Source organism: Notothenia rossii, assembly GCF_949606895.1.
Source record: "Notothenia rossii genome assembly, chromosome: 4".
In the NCBI taxonomy this organism is placed as follows: Eukaryota; Metazoa; Chordata; class Actinopteri; order Perciformes; family Nototheniidae; genus Notothenia; species Notothenia rossii.
The window spans coordinates 26,861,822-26,880,685 of NC_136902.1; the positions used below are offsets into that span (position 1 = coordinate 26,861,822).

Sequence of the window (18,864 nt, forward strand, 5' to 3'; positions counted from 1 at the left end):
CACACACACACACACACACACACACACACACACACACACACACACACACACACACACACACACACACACACACACACACACACACACACACACACACACACACACACACACACACACACACACACACACACACACACACACACACACACACACACACACACACACACACACACACCTTATGAATAATAATACTTCATCACATATAATCATATATGTATAGATGACTCAAATTGGACACTTTTAAATATAATTTGTTTGTATATAAAATATTCTGTTTCTGGGATACACACGCTACCAGCCAGTTGTTGCTAAACGTTTGGCTGTGCTTGCTTAATCTGTGTCTACTTTGCAGTTGACCTTTTAGTACAGATTATGTCATATCAGAATCAGCTTTATTTGCCAAGCTTGTGTGGAAATACAAGGAATTTAATTATGTTTAAGTTACTCTCGGTTTACTAATACAGTTCCAAAACAATGTACAGTAAGAACAGATTACAATGAATTAGCTTCAAGATTTTGTTCATTTAGACCATGCCTCTGATCTCAGCTACACATACCGTACTCACCAATGCATTGCTGCTCTTCTAGGCAATGAACAATGGGATTTATTACTCACTTCCAAACATTGACATTTTTCCCGAGTGCATCTCTTACTGTGGTCTTATTATTCTTAACCAGGCCTGCCTCTGTCCTTCTACACTTTAGAACAGTTAAACACGTGTGCAACCCAAGGCATGGGTTAATGCTTTTAAACAAGGTTTACAAGATTAGCTGAAGATACTTTAACCTTATGAATGACGGGACACAGACACAATTTGTATATAGTTAACATTTTACACATGCATGCAAGCATACAACAGTGGAGCAATAATTAATTGCTGGATTGAGAAATGTTTGGTACATTATAGACAAACACATCTTTACATGTCTAAAATCCAAAATTTCATCATTTAGGGGATCTTTTTCCCCTTAAATTACTTCCAAAATATTTTAGTATGCAAGTTGAACATGACCAAAACACTGAACATCCTCTTTGAACCTGGACATGCCAGAAGCAAATATATGATACTGCCTTCTTTAATCCCTATATTACCCAGCCCAGTGACAGGGAATAATATTCCTCTGAATGCAAGGCTACATTGTGAAAAGTAAATTCCCTAGGTTTGCTAATCGTATTTCCTTGTCCAATTGGGGTTTCCCTTACGCACAGATTTACAACTCGGCTATTGTTTTTGTTTGAATGCGGATGGGTAGCTTCTCTATTCTCCTTGCCAACACTTGCCTTCGCACCATGTGTCACGAGCTAAAGAAGCCCAATACGGTTGAACGGGAACAATACTCCGAATAGGATTCAAACCTTGCACCACATAGGCTATTATTCCGATATGCAATTTGTATACACTAAATGTATAAAGAGACACCGGGTAAATGCCGTTTGCTGATATGGGCGATAATATGTGACGTCGCAAATATCCACCTGGCTAAAAATAAAAACAAGCCGGGAGAGCCTGCCAGGCGGCCCGGACCCGTGGCACGCCGGGCGAGAGACGGTGTCTGTTCGCATTCTGCCCGGTCAGGGCTAAAAATAGGCACCAACTGGGTGACACACATTTCGCTAGGCTAATGTATCACAGCGACTCAGCACAGGTTTTGATAACAAGTCTTGGGGGATGGGAAGTGAGCGGTACGAGCAGCGATAACGCAACATTAACAATATATATATATTTGTTTTTTTGTTTGACCAGGGCATTTCGGTGGTGTGCATTCATTGCAGATTAAAACCTGGCACTGAAATCCTCAAACAGGATGGCCAATTGACCGTTAGCCGGGTTAGCTTCCGGGCTAGCGTGCATCAGTTTATTCCGCAGCGACGTGACGGCATGCCAAACCCACGAGTTTGACGAGTTAAATTGTTGTATACTTTTAAAGCAGACCAGGGGAAAACTTTCTAGGGAAAAAAGTTCGTTTTGTTCTTTAATTTATAACACAATAGCTATCCCGGTTAGCTACCCCTTTATCTCCCGCTGTTCCGTCGCCGCCTCTCGCCCACTCTAGACCGGGGATTTAGATGTAAACAAGGCCCTCTGGAGCTCCGTAATAAACACACACATTTATAAAAGTGCTGCAAACATTTTTATCTGGTTTAAGACGGCAATGTTTACCTCCATGAGAAGCGTCGGCTCTGCTCGCAATGACAACCAGGACTGGTTATTGTGTGGGGAAATCCACTGTGCAATTTACACTCCGACTGCTGGGCTGGTAACCGGAAGACCAGAGATACTTATGTATGACGTCACTACCCCTCCTATAGCAGATTAATGCACTTGTGCTGCTCATTAATACTTTAGCTGCACTACAGGAATGGACCAACATCTTATAACTCTTTGCTAAAACACATATCCATATAATACACACATGTAATTAAATATACATTTAACAGCCAGTAATTATCTTATGTTAGGATTATACAATGTTTGTAATAAATGTATGTCCTTTTCCCCAGTGTACTGTAAGTGTATACCCACCTACATAATACAATGCAATCAATGCAGTATTAGGAATCAGCATTAGGTATGTTTGAAATCTCTCCTCCAATGTCAATTCCCCATGCTACACACATCTTATCATCTTTCATCAGTGTGACAGCTGCCATTTTTTTAAACATTTAACTTCATGAAAGGACACATGAATGCGATCCCCTTGTATTCTGTCTTTGTAGTATTTTATGATCTATATATAACATGCAGCTAAATCACAGGTTCTATGGTCACTTTAAAGTTTAGACAAAAATACCAGCAGCTGCCCTTAGGCTTAAACAAATAACTAGACTTAAAAAAAATGACACAAACACAGATTGATTTAGTTTTTGTTGCTTTTGCTTTTTACTGGTGATTTTAAAATTTCTTAGAAAAATTACAAAAACACTTTTTTCTATTTATATACAGCCATCATCTGCTGAGGACACAATTATATAAAGGAAACAAGTGTGAAAGAGATGACTAAGAGGCAGATTCAGGATACAACAGAAACACTGAATCTCTGAGGATGTAGCAGCCAAACAAGACAAGAGAGAAAAAGAGGAAGTACAGAAAGCTTGGTGAGAAATCAAGACAGACAATGTGTGAGCTAAGAAATCATTTAACAACTTCTTAGTTGCGGTTTTTACAAAGTTCATGGATACATCTCAAGATAAATGTTACGTGGTTCACGTGTGTACAGAAGCCATGCAACCAAAACATGGCTGTTCATGCAACTTATGATACCAAATTTTAAATGTACAACAATGGTACAAGTTTCTGTGTTCATTGTATCAGCTTATTCAGAGTACAGTCCAGTGAGCAATGAAACGGTATAAGGAAGCTGAGGCACCAGATGCCAATGGAAATGTTTATTCACCTGTAGGAATTGAAGTGTTGTTTTTAGATGCGGTTTTGTGTTAACTTGCAAGACAAGCAATCAATTCTATTCGGCATATATTGTATAATGCGCTAAACTAAGGAGAAAAACAGTGCCTACCAGGTTCAACAGCCGCATTGTACTGATCGAGTTCTGGAAAACACCCATTTCATTCTCACAAGAGTGCCGTGAGTATCACGTTGTAAGGACAATTCACTGTTCCCACATTCATGTTGAGTGTGTGCTTTCCAATGCAACCTCAGAGCACCTTTCTGCACAGAGAACACGCGTCAACTTGTTGGATTTGATATTCACCTTGCCTGTTAACCCCCTGGCAACTTGGCATGGACAGTATGTATACTAAGCTCTCATATAAACATCTAAAATACAGTACATGAGTTCAAATGGAAGTATGCACATTGATGGTAAACACAGAATGGGGATTAATGACCGCATTATCATCAATGGAAGAACATCTACCAGAGTAAACCATACAAGCAGCCTTTCCTGAGAGAAATGGAATCGAACTTGATTTACTAAACTCAAGTGTAGTTTTTTTTTTTACCTCCGACATCACACTTTTTCAAATGGGAACATGTGTTTCTCTTGTCCTTTCTTTTCTCGTTTTGTCTTCGCTGTCCTCTTCAGTCCGCTGATGCTCCCCCCGTCCTCCTCAGCCTGTTTGTTCTGAGGCCAGGACATGGCCAGAGTCTCAGATGCCGTCTTATCTGAAGGACTTCCCCCCTCATCCCCCTCCTCATCTGAAGAAAGCCCGGCAGCCTCCTCCCCTTGAAGAAGACCTTGGTTTAACTTTCCGTAGCGCTGTTTGAGTTTTTCTTTGATCTGGAGCCCCTTCACCAGCAGAGTCCAGTTGGAAATCACCCTCTTTTCTTTTTTCTGGAAACAGTAAGGGGAAAACAGTGACGGGGTGCTTTCGTGCTGAACAGCTTTTAAATAACAGATGGCAAAACCATCATAACTGTGTAAACAAAGAAAGTAATTAACCTGTACTCATCAGTCACACTCACCTCTTTCTCCTTCTGTTTCTGAATATCCTGATCCTCCGCCCAGGCTGCTCTGAGAATCTCCTCATGCTCCTCACACACAATGTACCCATCAGTGCTGAAACACACAAACATACATAATACAGATCTTCATTCACCTTGCATTTGTCCTGTTTTCTTAAAAACCTTATATATGTCCTTTCTTTTTTCTTCTTAAGCATGTAACACAAATTAGAGGAAATAAATCAATAAATTTGTTTAGCAGTTTTTACAATAAGTGTATCAAAATAAACAAATGTCATAACACCTTGCTCATTAGGTTACACTTAGTAACTGGTGAAAGCTAAGGCTGTAAAAGGTCATGGAACACGCTTCAAACACTTTGTGTGCCCAGTGCTATGTGAAACTACTTGAAGTAATACTCATTTTGTGTCCAATTGTGAATGTTGAATAACTTATTTTACTATATTGAAATAAAAAAATAAAAAAAATAATAGAGATAATGACCTAGATTTCAGGAGGTAAAAAATCGTTTTTTTCACAAGATAAAACGGTTAAAATCACAAACGATGAAAACAGTTCGGATCGATGCAGTGGAGTTGTTAAACCCTGAGACTGAGAATGGAATAAAAACCCTGATATACTCCTGAACTGATCACACCCCCTACTGTCTTGTGTTTGAAGAGGTTCCTCCGTGTTGTCTTACACAGCGTGTGAGTATCCTCCATGAAAATCGAAGCCTGTGACGGCGAGGGCGGCGTCCATCTCCAGCTTTCTAGCCACGCGGTTCAGGTTGGGCAGCCTTAGGTGAACACAGCCCACCGGCAACATACAGGGCTTATACAGGTAGACGTTACCGTACTCGTTGCGGGGAACCTGAAGGCAACAGACAATATGTAAACAATAGTGCGCTAATTTGAAATATCTTCATAAATGACTGATTGTCTTTTTAATGCATGGTCCATTTTATCTGCTGTATATAAATATTTGCTGTTAAGAGTAAAATTCTTTACAGTTATCATCCCGGTCCATAAAGGCATTTACCTTCCCATCCACAGCTAAAGGCGGCTGGTATTCTTCAGTCTGCCATTCTCCAAACACAGCTAAGTCCTTCTCCTCTGTCTGCCCGGGCGCCATCCTGGCTTTACGGGAACGATTAGAGAAGCCTTTCACCATCTGGAGGAAAGTGAGACGGGTTATACACACTGCCTCTTTATGTACTCAGTTCAATCATCAAAACACAGCACATGATTTCCTATTAAAAGCACATGTTTCAAACTCAAGGCCCGGGTGCCAAATCAGTATTTTATGCATACCTTCACTCAATTCTGAGGGTTTCCTCAGCTCAGAGCCTGACCCCAAACATTGATGAACTTGCACCCAAGATGAGACGCCAAGTATCTGGCTTGAACTAGCATCACAGAGCAGCAAACTGAGTTTAAATGGATGTTTCCTTCTGCACTTTTTTTCTTGCGACAACAGGGCATGTTGTTTTTTTCTTTGGAGGGAAATTGTTTTTTTGAAGCTGTTGTTGGCCCGTGGAAAAATGTAATCATAAGAAATTACTCGGGAAAATCTGCAGATAGAGCCATAAGAAATGAATGCAACTAATTATTTAATGTTGTTTTTATAGGCAATACTTTACGCTTTGTTAGTTCCAGGTTTAATATGTGCAATAAGTTCATTTCAATAAGTTTTGCAATAAACATTGAACCAGTCCAGCCCTCGACTAGTACCCATTTTTTTATTTTGGCCTACTGTGTATTTGAGTTTGACACCCCTGCTATAAAGCAATATGTGTACATGCACCATTGTGTCAAATAAATGCTTACTGGCTGAAATATTAAATTGCAGACTCACTTAGTTAAGGCTCTTGCTGCCAGCCATTTTGTCTCTTCCATCTTGATATTGATCAAATTAAGGACAATTTAATAGAATTATTGCTTCCAAGAGTATTCAATGGATTGGCAAAAACATAATTTTATCATTCAAAACTGTGATTGATAAGAACTTATCTTTTTATTTATTTGTACTTTGTTGAATGCGTTTTGCATGGCTTTACACTCTTTATTTTGTATCTTAAAAGTCATTTCATTTCAATCTTTATTTGGAACAGATTAAAAAAAACAAATAAAATATAAAATAAAATACAGTATTTATCAATATTCATAATAATATTTATATATTCAACAAACATTTTCATATTAATAATAATTCAAATAATATGTGTCCGAAAGGGAGCAGGAGGAAGCAAATGCTTATTAATTCCCACCCCTTAGCTGATCAATGATTATCCTTTAAATCATTTCTGCAAGTTATTCCTACATATTTGATGTATACATACATTTACATTCATTTCCCCAATATTGCGATAGTCTTAGCCAGTTTTGCTTTTACATGAGTGATATGAGGTTGCCAGCTGATTTTGTAGTCTCAAACCACACCAAGGAACTTATTTACATATACTCTTTCTATGTTTATGTTATCTAGTAGTAATTGCACCTGAGGATTTGTTTTAAGTTTTCCAAATAGCATAACCTTTGTTTTTCTTATATTTAATGATAATTTGTTTGTGTCAAACCAATGTTTTACTTTGATAATTTCTGCTGTTATTACCTCCATTAGCTGTTTCAAATTGTCACCAGAACAAAACATATTAGTATTGTCTGCAAATAAAATAAATGTAAATATATTTGATACTCTGCAAATATCGATGATGTATATGATGAACAGCTTTGGACCCAACACAGACCCCTGAGGTACTCCACAAGTTATGTTCATGTATTCTGATTTATGTTCACCTATTTCAACAAATTGATGTCTGTTGCTTAAATAATCTCTCACCCAGTCTAATCCCACCCCTCTGATGCCAAACCTTTCCAGTTTTGTCAGTAAAATGTTGTGATCTATGGTGTCAAATAGTAGGTGTAGGTAGGTGTAGGTCTATAAATATTCCCACTGCTTGTTTTTTTTATTGTCCAAGCAGTTTGCTATTTCCTCTCTTAATTCCATTAGTGCCATAGATGTTGATCTGTCTTTTCTGAATCCATATATTGACTGTCGTCCAAAAGCTGATGTGTTTCCATGAAATTGTCAAGTCTTTTTGTAAAAACCTTACATTCAAGTTTGATATCCAGAGGCAATACCATTTGAGTCCTGCTTTACAGTAAATTATCTCAAAATCAGTGTACAACTATAGTCACTTGCAGGAAAACATGTTTGTTTACTCTTGAAACTGAGTAATATAGTAAACTGTAAAGGAAAATATTTACTCTTTGAAATATGTTAATACATTGTTTTGCTACAAACTACATGGGTAAGTGTATGTCATTTTCACAGCTCAAATCAACCAGACCTCATACTCTTTAGGGAATTTATGATTGGTTAATCTGTTTAAAATGCATTTAGCGAGCATCAGTGGAGTGTGTGTTTACATTCAAATAACAACATTGTGAGTTTTCATTATGAAGTAAACTGTTGTTGAAGTTGTTCCTCTTATTTGGCAACATTAGTCACAGATCATGACTGCAGAAACTGAAGGAAACAAAATGAAATAAGGGAAGTGATGAATGGGGGAGAAAACAAAAAGATTTGAGAAAAATATTCTCTCTCACTTTAAATGGCTCCTCTCCTAGTCTGACAGTCCGTGCTTCTTTTAGCCAAGTGTCCTTGGAGTGGAGGGAGTGTACACAATCTCTAAAGACAAGACAATAATAAAGAAAAACATTAATTCTTCATTCTGAAATGTTTATTTGAAGATGTATAATATATGTATTTGTAATTAAGTACAAAAAGTAACAAACATGTATAGCAGATGTAATTTACAGATAAGTAGATCACTATTAACTCTGTGAAAGCCACAGCTTCATGCACATTACAGTTCAACTCATCAAACAGCTCCACCAGGTGGACACTGACGCACAGCCACAATTCATTCAGACTCAGGTTATGGTATGCAGTCATTCATCTGTTCCTCCAAAGCACCCGGTTTAAAAAAGGAGCGTCCTTCAGACTAAAACTGTTATCCAATAACAAGAAGGTCTAACCTCCCACTGACCAAAACTTCTGATGCATTCAGGTGCTTCTTAATAACACCTTAAGTAAAATATTTGTACATTTATGACCAGGACATGGTCATTTACAACAAATTGTGATACCTGTGGGAAACTGGGACAACTTTCATTCTTACAGTGCTTTGATATTTTTTATTCTTACGTAGACTAACCACTGACTGATGTCAACATACTGTATGTGCAAATATCTAGAAACAAAGAAAATGGCCTTAAAATGTCTGGATTAACGCCCAGTTAAACAACTGATTCTTATACATTTAATGTGGGATCTGAGATCTGCAGAGTAACATCTTGTGTGTGTTTCACATTCAAACCAAATAAGGCGGCACTGCTTTGCGGGCTGTTTTACTGACCTTGAGTAGACGGGCTCTCCCCTGCAGTATCCCAGGACAGCAGCTGTTGCAGGGTAGATGGCATCGTATTTCAGCAGGTGCCTCTTTAGGGCATACAGCGGGTGGTTCTTATACTCCGCTATTGAGACTGGCAGAGGTTTGTTCATTAGCCTGCTCTGGAGCTAGGAGGGAAAAACAAAGTAAAGTGTTAGAAAATAAGATGGAGGATGAATGTGATTAAAACCATATCAACCAGATCACCAAAAAATCCTCTTTCCACCTCCAATAACATTGCACGTCTTGCCCATCACTCCGACTCAGAATCAAAAACAGGTTTATTACCAGGTAGGTTGACACGTACGAGGAATTTGACTTGATGTTATGGTGCATACATAAAAGTAAAACAAAATTTGAAAAAAAACTCAGATAGAGAACTATTATAAGAAAATATAATAACATTACAAAAAGTAAAAAATATAGTAATACAGCAGTATTTACATATAAATAGAATGGAATCAAATATGGAATAAAATTCGGCAGTAATATTAAAAAGAAAACAGAAACGGTGGGTTACGTATTGTAACCCTAGTTATATAAGCACAGGCGGAGCCCTCTACTGGACTTTATGGATACTGCCCTTGACCTCACTATGCAAGCGTCAGTGCATGACATTAAGGATTTTGGGAGATGGCCCTGTGGGCCATCTAAGCTAATTCACAGATGACCCTGAGCCCAATAGAGATTGCCCTGAAAAATGTGCACGGACGAAATGACGCACGAAGGGTTTGGGGGGGCCTCCCCCTAGAACATTTAGATTTTTGCAGGTCTTAGATGCTGTCTGGTGCATTCTCTAGACTGAATTATAAGATGAACCACCACAATATTACAATTTCAATTGTATTCTTCATTTCACTTGTTTGTGTTTGCTCGCTTGCATGCCCTGCATAGCTATAATAAATACTTAACTTGTTGGTCAAGAAACTTTCCATCTGATGAAGGCAAATGCCTTCCCAGATGTAAAAAAGTAGAAAACATTACATGCAGTTGTAACTGCCAAAACAAACATTATTTACGCTATTATGGCCCCTGTTAAAAATGTTTGTAATGTTATCTACTGTAAGTTGGTCGAAGGAATGCCTCCTCATCCAGAAGCTGACCGAGCAGACCCGAGCAGCCGAGTGCATCCGCGAAGCACACACAATGGCGACGTCAGAGTTCCCGTTACCAAGCAAATCTAAATTTCTTCGGTCAAAATGTCCGGTCAAAATAATTTCCCTTTAGCGCAATACCGCTTCAGTTGCGCCACTTATGTGACAGACAAGAAGAGTATGTGAAAGACAAGAGTAGTAAATTCTAATGTGTAACACTTAATGTGGAGAAAGAGATGTGCTGTATGGGTTGATTGTGCGTTGATCTGTTGCTAATGCCTCGTGGTTCCGGTGGGCATGTAAACAAATGCATAATGCTGCGCTATACTTTGTGGCCTCACCCAGTTGCATAGCGACACTTATTGTTTAGGTCACGGTGTCTTTTAATAAGCAGGTAGTCATATCATTAGCTAAAACTAGCTGGATCTGATCGATATGGACATAAACGCGAGTGAAGTCTAATCTGACTGGAGAGAGAGAGATCAGCTGCTGCTGACGAGTCGACACGCAGCTCTGCATGATCACATGCAGCGGTGAGCGGAACAAAACAGGTTAGAATATCACACGTAACTATTTTAATTACCTCTCAAACTACCTAAACTAGTTATAGATATGTTTAGTTTTACTGTCGGGTCACTCATTACTGGATCCGCGAGCTGCATGATACTGGTATAATAGATTGCCCGATCAGGCAACCAGCAGGTGAGGCTTCATGGCCCGAGCTAAATACTAGATGGCCCCGTAAGGGGCTCACTGCGCATTAGGCCCGAATAGGGGTGAACGATTAATCGATTTTAAATCGAAATCGTGATTATAAATGATGCGATTATCAAATCGCAAAGCCTGCGATTTTTTAAAACTTTTTTTTACATTTTCTTATTTTGTCTTGTGTGTCAGTCATCCAATCAGAAGTGCTGTGCTCCACATGTACCAGCCATTGTTAACCAATCAGAAGTGGCCCATGACAGAAGGTGATTGATTTATCCAATGATAAAAAAAGTGCCTGTCCTTTCCAAAATGGCTTCCAATTAGGGCTGCACGATTTTGGGGAAAAAATCTAACTGCGATTTTTCTGACAAATATGGAGCATTCATTCCTAGATGGTTTGGTGAAACAAACCATCTGAGTCAGGTTAGTAATGCTCCATCACATGTTTTACATCTGTTACAGGGTGAATCTTAAACTGAAGCTTGACTTTAAAGCAACCCAATGGAAGTTTTGTGTAAGTTAAGTTCTTTCACTCGTAGCTCGGGCTGCGGGGGTGCTAGAGACGGGAGCATGTTGATGCGACCTTCCTAGCCGGAGATATGGCCGCATTATACAATAAACTTCCGTTGGGTCACTTAAAAACAAATATCGCAAATCGAATCGCAATATTTGTCAGAAAAATCGCAATTCGATTTTTTCCAAAAATCGTGCAGATCGTGCAAAATCATGTTTCTCAGGTCCCTAAGGAGCATGGGAAACCATAAGTGCATCATGTCCAGGGGGTGGGGGGGGTCAGATACCTACTGACCCACAACCCGCCTCCCCACCCACACCAGTCCTGTGTTGCCCCAGCAAGCACAGACGATGAGAAGGAGCCAGACATTTCCAAGAGATAACATTTTATGAAGGGGCCTGGCATTGACAAAGACGCCGCCGTGCATACGTCCTCCACACTCACGCCGTTAAATAAGGCTGTTGACACAGCCATACACTGTGTAGAGTGTGCACGGTCCCCCGTGGGGAAGGCTCTCCCCGCCTGACCGTAGGCATGTATAATGCTCTCGCAGAGCCATCCTGCCAGGCGTTTCTTGGACAGAGCTTTACCGGCCACACCACCCCCGAAGCACACAAACAGCTGTTCAGTGCGCCTAATGGCAGCCGTGCGCTCCACATAACATGCTAGCACACGCACTGGGCAGAGGAAGTGCAATTTAGCCTCCCTGTCCCCAATATGGGGTGGAAGATTAAACCGCCCAGCTGTATAGCCCTTGACCTTAAGCTCTTGGGAGCAAAGGAGGGGTTCGGTCTGAGTGTCGCCCCGCTACGGTCACCTCGGATCCACAGACAACTCGGGTGTACCGACAGAGCGGTCAGTTCTCCGTGGATACGGGGGCCCCTAGGAGATCCTCGCGGCCCTTCCTGGACAGCACGGTGAGTCCCAGCCACACGCATGACATGATTGTTCATCTGTCCACCAGTCCGAATAATCACTCTCGTCCTAAGGCGGGGGGGCGACAAGGGACAAGGGAAATCAAGGAGACGCCCAACACACCAAGATTATTGGCCACTGCTGCCATCTGCGTACCGAGCCGGAATATTTTATCCAAATAATCCAGCATTTCCCGGTCACGAGGCAGAGGCTTTTTCCCCTCCGCCCATCTAGCTGCTTGCGGAAGCAGATGGGATGCCAGGCTCTCATCAAGGGGGGGCACACCGGGACCTGCTGTGTCGGAGCGGCCCTGCACCCTCAAGATAGCTGCCATACCTGCCACTGGAGCCCTCGTCCTCAGTGGATGCCGCCACGTCGCCTGCACATGCTGCCAGATGTCTGGCAACGGGGGCGAAACGAAGGCAGGTGAATGCTCGCATAGTGAGGTCAAGGGCAGTACCCATAGAGTCCAGTAGAGGGCGGAGCCTGTGTGAGATATAACTCACTTTCTCTCCTGCTGAAACCCTGATCCAGAGTCGCCTACTCCCTCTAGAATTCTCCCAAAACACGACCACACCAATTAATGAAAATAAAATAATAGAACCTGGAATCTCACCTCTTTTTCTTCCTTTTTGTCCCTCTCATCTTCGGGTCCCAGGAAAGGCCCTAGTGTTTCATCCCACCAATCTTCATCCACCCTCCTCTTCCTGGAAGTCGTTAACCAGGTGGGGTCGTACTTCCTCCCCAGGTCCTTCACAAAGCCGTGCCCGTCCACAGCCACCACGTAAGTCACCGGCGTTGTTGCGTTCTGTGAGCAGAGGTGAGGCAACCCGACACCCTGCTCCAAGTGTACACAAACCCAGGAGGACGTTTTCTCCAGAAACACTTCCAACCACTCGTCCGCTCCAGGCCCTTTTGCCTTGTTCCCGCTTCTTTGCTTTTTCCTCATGCTTGTAATTCCTTCTTCTTTTTTGTCATCTACCTCTCTCTCATTTTCCTCCTCCTTTTCCCCCCCTCCGCTACTCCTTCTCTTTGGAGCTGCAGTGTTTTTGCTCTTGCCTTTCCTCTTTGTCCCCTTTTTGGATTTAGATCCTCCCTCTGACTCCTCACTGTCTTCCTCACTGGTCGCCTGAAACTCATCCTCACCACTGAGCCCACCCTCCTTTTCGTCCTCGTCGCTGTTACTTTCTTCCTTGTAGGTGACTTTTGAGGCGATGCTGCGGCGTTTTGAGTTCTTTGGCCTCTGCCCTCCTGATGTTATAGTCTTCTCATCCTCTTCCTTTATTGCTATAGTCTTTGCTTTCTTTCCTCCTCGGCCTCCCTTGATATTCCCTCCTCCTGCAGGTCTCTTGTTGCCAGGAGAGACCTTTGACTCAGGAGAGGAGTTCTTGAATGTATCCTGGCTTGTGTCTCCCTTTCCTGGGGCCCCTGGAGATGTTTTAGCCCCTTTACCCTGTAGAAAAGACAGAGAGAGGTTTTGACTATGAAAATAAGCATTAAAGACCAAATACCAGCATATATCGTGTAATTATTCAATAGTCAACACCCAGAGGCAATACGATTTATAACAGAGAGGGTGTTTGTTTATGCAACACAGCAGTTGTGTTTTATCATGACTTTTAGTTATTGGCCATCCAACTGATTATTTGAAGCATGAAGGTAGAGGACAGAATGGCCTGTACATAAAAAGTTATTGTCAGAGTGGGGCTGCAGTATTTACATCAGATTCCTCTAAAGGGCTAGAACAGTTATCTAAATAGTTACCACTGTAATAAACCGTATTTAAATCCGTCTTAATGTACAATATAGTGTATAGACTTCTTGAACTACTTCTTTTTGGGTTTTATTATATATTTTGCATTGTTGGAGGAGCTCGGGTCATAAGATTTTCATTGCCATTTCTACACTGTAGCTTATGACAATGAAACCTTTGAATCTTGAATCTTTGAAAAAACTGATTCACGTACCTTGGCTGATGGGGCTTTGAGAGGAATCGGCTGCAAAGAAATAACCAATCGGCAGAAGAGCTGCAGAGACCTCAGGACCAACAGGAACATCTGCAGCAAACACAAAGGAGCAGAATTATGTATCCACTTTATTTTAACTTCTTATGTTAACTCAAAGTCTGACAATTAATTGGATTATTCCTGTGCCAAAATACCAACATGAGTCATCTCCTGGTGGTCTCTTCCCGACAGGCTGGCCAGACGTCTCTCCAGCAGAGCCCGGGGGTCTGGACGCTCCTCACAGGAAAGACTGGGGTTGAGGGTGAATGTTGCTCTAAACCTGGGGAGGGGAGGAGAGGAAGAGACGGAAAATAAGAAATGCAATGAGTATCTTTTCCCCATAATGACCAAGTTGCTGCACATTATCCCGCTTATCACACGGCCAGATACTAAACAAACTAACGACTCGACTCCCAATATTAATTGAAATGATTGTATTGACTTAAAAATTATCGTGTTTCTTCCACGAAGAAAAAAACCTTAGATCCACAGCGCACCAACAGCTGGAACTGCGAAAGAGAACAACTTTACGGCAGCACTGTCCAAGTCTGTTCACAGTTTCTGATCCACTAACAAGTCCTTAAATAATGCCAGTTCCTGTTAGTGTTTACTTCCTGTCTGCCTTCTTCTGGTGATTTATCGGACGTCCAGAACTCCTTCTTTTACCTTTTTTTTCCTTTCTCTCCCTTGATAAAATTACTTATTAACTTACACATTCTAAGGTAAAAAAAAAAGCATATTCAGGCATTACTATACGTTTTATAATTTACTCTGACAAGCACACACCATTTGAGCAGTCCAGAGAGGTAGTTTTGGTCGATGCGTTCCTTGGCGACCATGCTGTAGTGTGTGGGCAGCAGCGACAGAGTGATGGCCAGCAGGTCGGGTTCACTGCACAGACTGCTGCGGAACATCCCCCCCGCTATCAGGCACATCAGGTGGACCTAATGGACCAATCAGAGTGTGGCAATGAGCAAACGCTAACTGTACTGACTTCAAATTAGGATTACGATTACAGGGATAAGAAGAATATGTATTATTTTGTGAGTTTTTACCTTGTGTGTATCTACCAGCACATCCTTCTTGATTTTGTTCATCATCCGCCTCAGATACGTCTCAAACTCCGCCTGCCTCTTTTTCCTGGACAATGGGAAATCATGATTATTCTTAAAACAGATTGAATACTCTCCATAGTAGGACTTAGCCATTTTGAAAAAGAAATGTAATTGCCATTATCATGACTGATATTGAAGTTGTGATGGGATTCACGATGTTGGTGGGACCTTTTCATTTGAACAGACACACAATATGAAAGCAGACAGGGTCATTCTGGGCAAAACGAAATGCTTACTACTTTGTAGAAAATATTATACATAATATATTATACATACATACAATACGTACTTGCACACACATCTATGCAATCGTATACACATTTATCTCCTTAGATGCTCCAACAGTATGTGCATATGTGTATACATATGTAGGCATGCAGGGCTAACAAAGACAGGGTTACATCATATTTTCAGTGTCGTTGGGCCACTTTGTAGGGACATTCTCATTTCAATAAAAAAATAGCATTAAAATGAAAAAGTGTGTGTTTTTTGTACTGTTTTTTAAGCATGGCGAGTAATTTATAAGCGGGACTTCTCTGTGGCACTACATTACTATTTTCAGAATTGCATTTTGACATACGTTTTGCCGACATTTAATTTTAACAAATATTACGCCCTCTTTGATTGGATATTGAAATAGTCCATATTGCAATTTAGGCAAAATCCAGATAAGATGCAATGTGTTTGCAGGTTCAAAATAGTCAAATTCAGGACTTGAGATACATTTTAATAAAATCAGTCCGCAGGACTTAAGGAGCACTTGAAAATGAATAACTGGACATAGAAAACTAATCATTTTTAAACTAACACAGATAATCTTTAATACAACACAAATGTCCACTTACTTTTTCCTGACCTCTGAGGTCTCAATCTCAATCTCTATCTCAACCGGCTGAGTGGGCAGGACGGGCTCCGACGGACCAGGTGGACCCAATGGCCCGGAGAGCTCTGATCAACAAAGAAACAATTATTTTAACACTTCAGTTTTCCACTGTCCTGCCAGAATTCTTGTCACCTTTGTGGAGAATAAAAATGTATGCACTATTTTCTTATAATCTCTCACTTACCCTCCACTTCCTCCCAATCGTCCACGTCTTCATCACTGCCCTCCTCCTCTTCCTCTGTTTTCATGATTTTCATCGTAATGTCAGGCGCTGCTGAGGTCAACATGTTACAGTCATCTTCACTGTCAGTCTCCTTTTTTACCGGCGACTGGAAGTATTTGCTGGTTTTGACAGCAGTGGTTGTTTTAGACGTGTTGGATTTTTTTTTTTTTGCTCCTCGTTTTGTGGAGGAATGTGGTTTGGGTTGGACCTTCCTTTTGATCTCATCCTCTTCCTGTTTGATGCCATTACCTTAAAAACACAGAGAAGTAGTTTTAAATACAGTGATGGGGTTATGGTTAAGACTGAGAAGATTAAAGGTTTGGCTTCAAGTCTTTCACTTCACAATCTTTCTTTCCTTAAAAAGCTGACATCTTTGTGAGTAATTATATTTGTGTGTTTTATATACTCTGCATTTTCTGAAGAACAGCAATGCCTAAATGTGCATTTCAACTGTGACAAAAGCAGAGAGGCACATACAAAAATGATTGAATAAATAAGATAAACATAGAAATTAGAGAGGCCCACAGACAAGGATTATGGACAAGATACAAAAATGTAACATGTAACAACTCAGAAAGACTCAGGGGGATATAAAAAGGAACATGTATGTTTGCATATGTATGGTGCATGCATACACATGTGCAAACTTAATACAAATGTTCCTCTGGTTTCACACATACAATAACATGTTCCTTGTTTTGATAAAGTGGAGCACAGATGTGTATGTGGGCCAGCAGATCCACTCCAGCAGCCATGCATTTCACCCGAACGAGCACCTGCACTCAACCTGCTCAAAAAGTTATCTGGTGGCAACAACAGCCATGTATTTATAAAATGTAAATACTGAAAAAGTGTTGTATGTTGTACCACTGAAGACCCCCTATGATCAGTTTGACATTTCGTAGATGAGAACCACATAATGTGGTCATAATAAAATTATTACGTTCTCAAAAGATTCAGCATTATTCAATGGACAGAAAATTAGAAGCTATCCAAATTGATAAACGGTTATTAATTCAAGTGCTTTTTCAAGTAAAAAAACTGCTGAGAAACTGCTCTCATGTCAAGAAGCATCACATCAGTGCATGCACTGCTTCGTCCAATCAGTGAGCGATACACAGTAAGGGAGCGGGGCGAGTGTCTGAGGATTTCATCGGAGGATGGTCTGGTGGTTCCTCGATTATAGCTCCTCCATTATCGCTCCTCAAAAATAAGGCCATTGGGACGCTACTAAAGATGGCGAAGACAAATAAACTTTCGGTGAGACCGAGGAGCGAGGAAATGAAAAATAAGAGAAGTGAGAAAGGCCCGAGGAGTCGAGGAGGGGGATTTGATGAAATGAGAAAGGGCCATAGTATCGCTTACAACAATGCCGCGCAGTGAGAATTATAGTCTGCAATGACATCAGACATAATTAATAACATTTAAACCGTATAAAACAGGATGGATTTAGCAGAACACATTTATTCTTCTAAATCAAAACTTTATTTCATTCAAGCTCAGGGTAACATAGACACACACCCCTCTACTGCCAGGACACGCCAACGGACTGCTTTATTTACAATCCGCGATCTCATTAGCAGGATAAACGTCGTTTCCCTTTCATTTTCTGATGCAAACTTCACACATCCTTAGCAACACAAACGCAGAATGTAAATGTATCTAAATGGGGCTAAATGCATAAATCCTGACTTTTAATACCTGGATCTTTCTTCTTCTCTCTCGCTTTGGCTCCGCAGCCCTTCTTCAGAACCAGCTTCAGTTTCTTTGTACCGGCCTCTGTCTCTGCTGCACCCCCTCTCCGCTTTGCCATGCTGTCGGTCTTTTTAAGATAAAAAATACTTTATTTAATAGTATAAATGTATTCTGGCAGAGACAAGACCGGTGGAAGTCCCTCAGCTCTCCACATGGTGTTGTATAAACCCAGGGAAACAGCAGTTATCCAACAATTCACTCGGCAGCTTTCATAACAAGAAACAGCACTTGCAGTCGGGACTGACGTCACTTCCGCTCCTTCTTCTTCTTCTTCTTCCCTAGTTTTTCTGGAGGTCTAAAACTGTCAACTGGAGACCAGCATGGTTTCTGCTTTATAACTACTGTATTTACAGGCTAAGCAAGTACATTTCAAATGTGTACATAACCTGATAATTATGCAGTAGATATGTTTTAAGATTTTGATATTTCTTTTTTTTAACAATGTATTTCTTTGTCTTTAGTTTGCAAATTGCATAACATTGTACTTTGAGAACCAGTAACAAAAAACACAGCAAACAATTTGTCTATCTTATTCTTTCCCCTAAGCATATTCACGTCTTACTAGAGATATAAAAAGGGCTAAATTAATAAATAATTTAATTAATAATAATCAAACTAATTATGAATTAAGTGTAATTTTTTTTAATTATGTAATCAAAATAATGCAAACATTTTCTCACATTTATTCGATTGTGAATATCTCACAGCTCTTGTATCTTGCAGTTGGAGTCTAATTTTTTTAAGCAACTCATTTATTAATATAATAAACCAGGAGATGGGGGTCTTGAATAT

General features: G+C 40.6%; 2 protein-coding genes across 3 annotated transcripts in view; both read right to left on the bottom strand.

Moving 5' to 3' along the window:
- Positions 1-18,864, bottom strand: part of arih2 (ariadne homolog 2) — a 71,615-nt gene that overhangs the window by 19,131 nt on the left and 33,620 nt on the right. The window contains exon 1 of one of the 2 annotated variants that reach the window (XM_079674499.1): positions 2,163-2,297. The exons of the other annotated variant lie outside the window; for it this stretch is intronic. The gene's annotated coding sequence lies outside the window, so the exon portion shown is untranslated. Of the gene's footprint in view, positions 1-2,162; positions 2,298-18,864 lie in introns of those variants that run through there. 2 annotated transcript variants of the gene reach the window in all.
- Positions 2,859-18,527, bottom strand: xpc (xeroderma pigmentosum, complementation group C). Its single transcript, XM_079676067.1, has 14 exons — positions 18,019-18,527; positions 16,279-16,566; positions 16,057-16,159; positions 15,152-15,236; positions 14,883-15,040; positions 14,256-14,376; positions 14,058-14,147; positions 12,707-13,543; positions 8,827-8,987; positions 8,015-8,096; positions 5,445-5,576; positions 5,107-5,276; positions 4,425-4,518; positions 2,859-4,293 (listed from the first exon to the last, which is right to left on the bottom strand). Exons 1-14 carry the CDS (start codon positions 18,128-18,130, stop codon positions 3,970-3,972), a joined length of 2,757 nt encoding a protein of 918 aa, XP_079532193.1. The 5' UTR covers positions 18,131-18,527; the 3' UTR covers positions 2,859-3,969.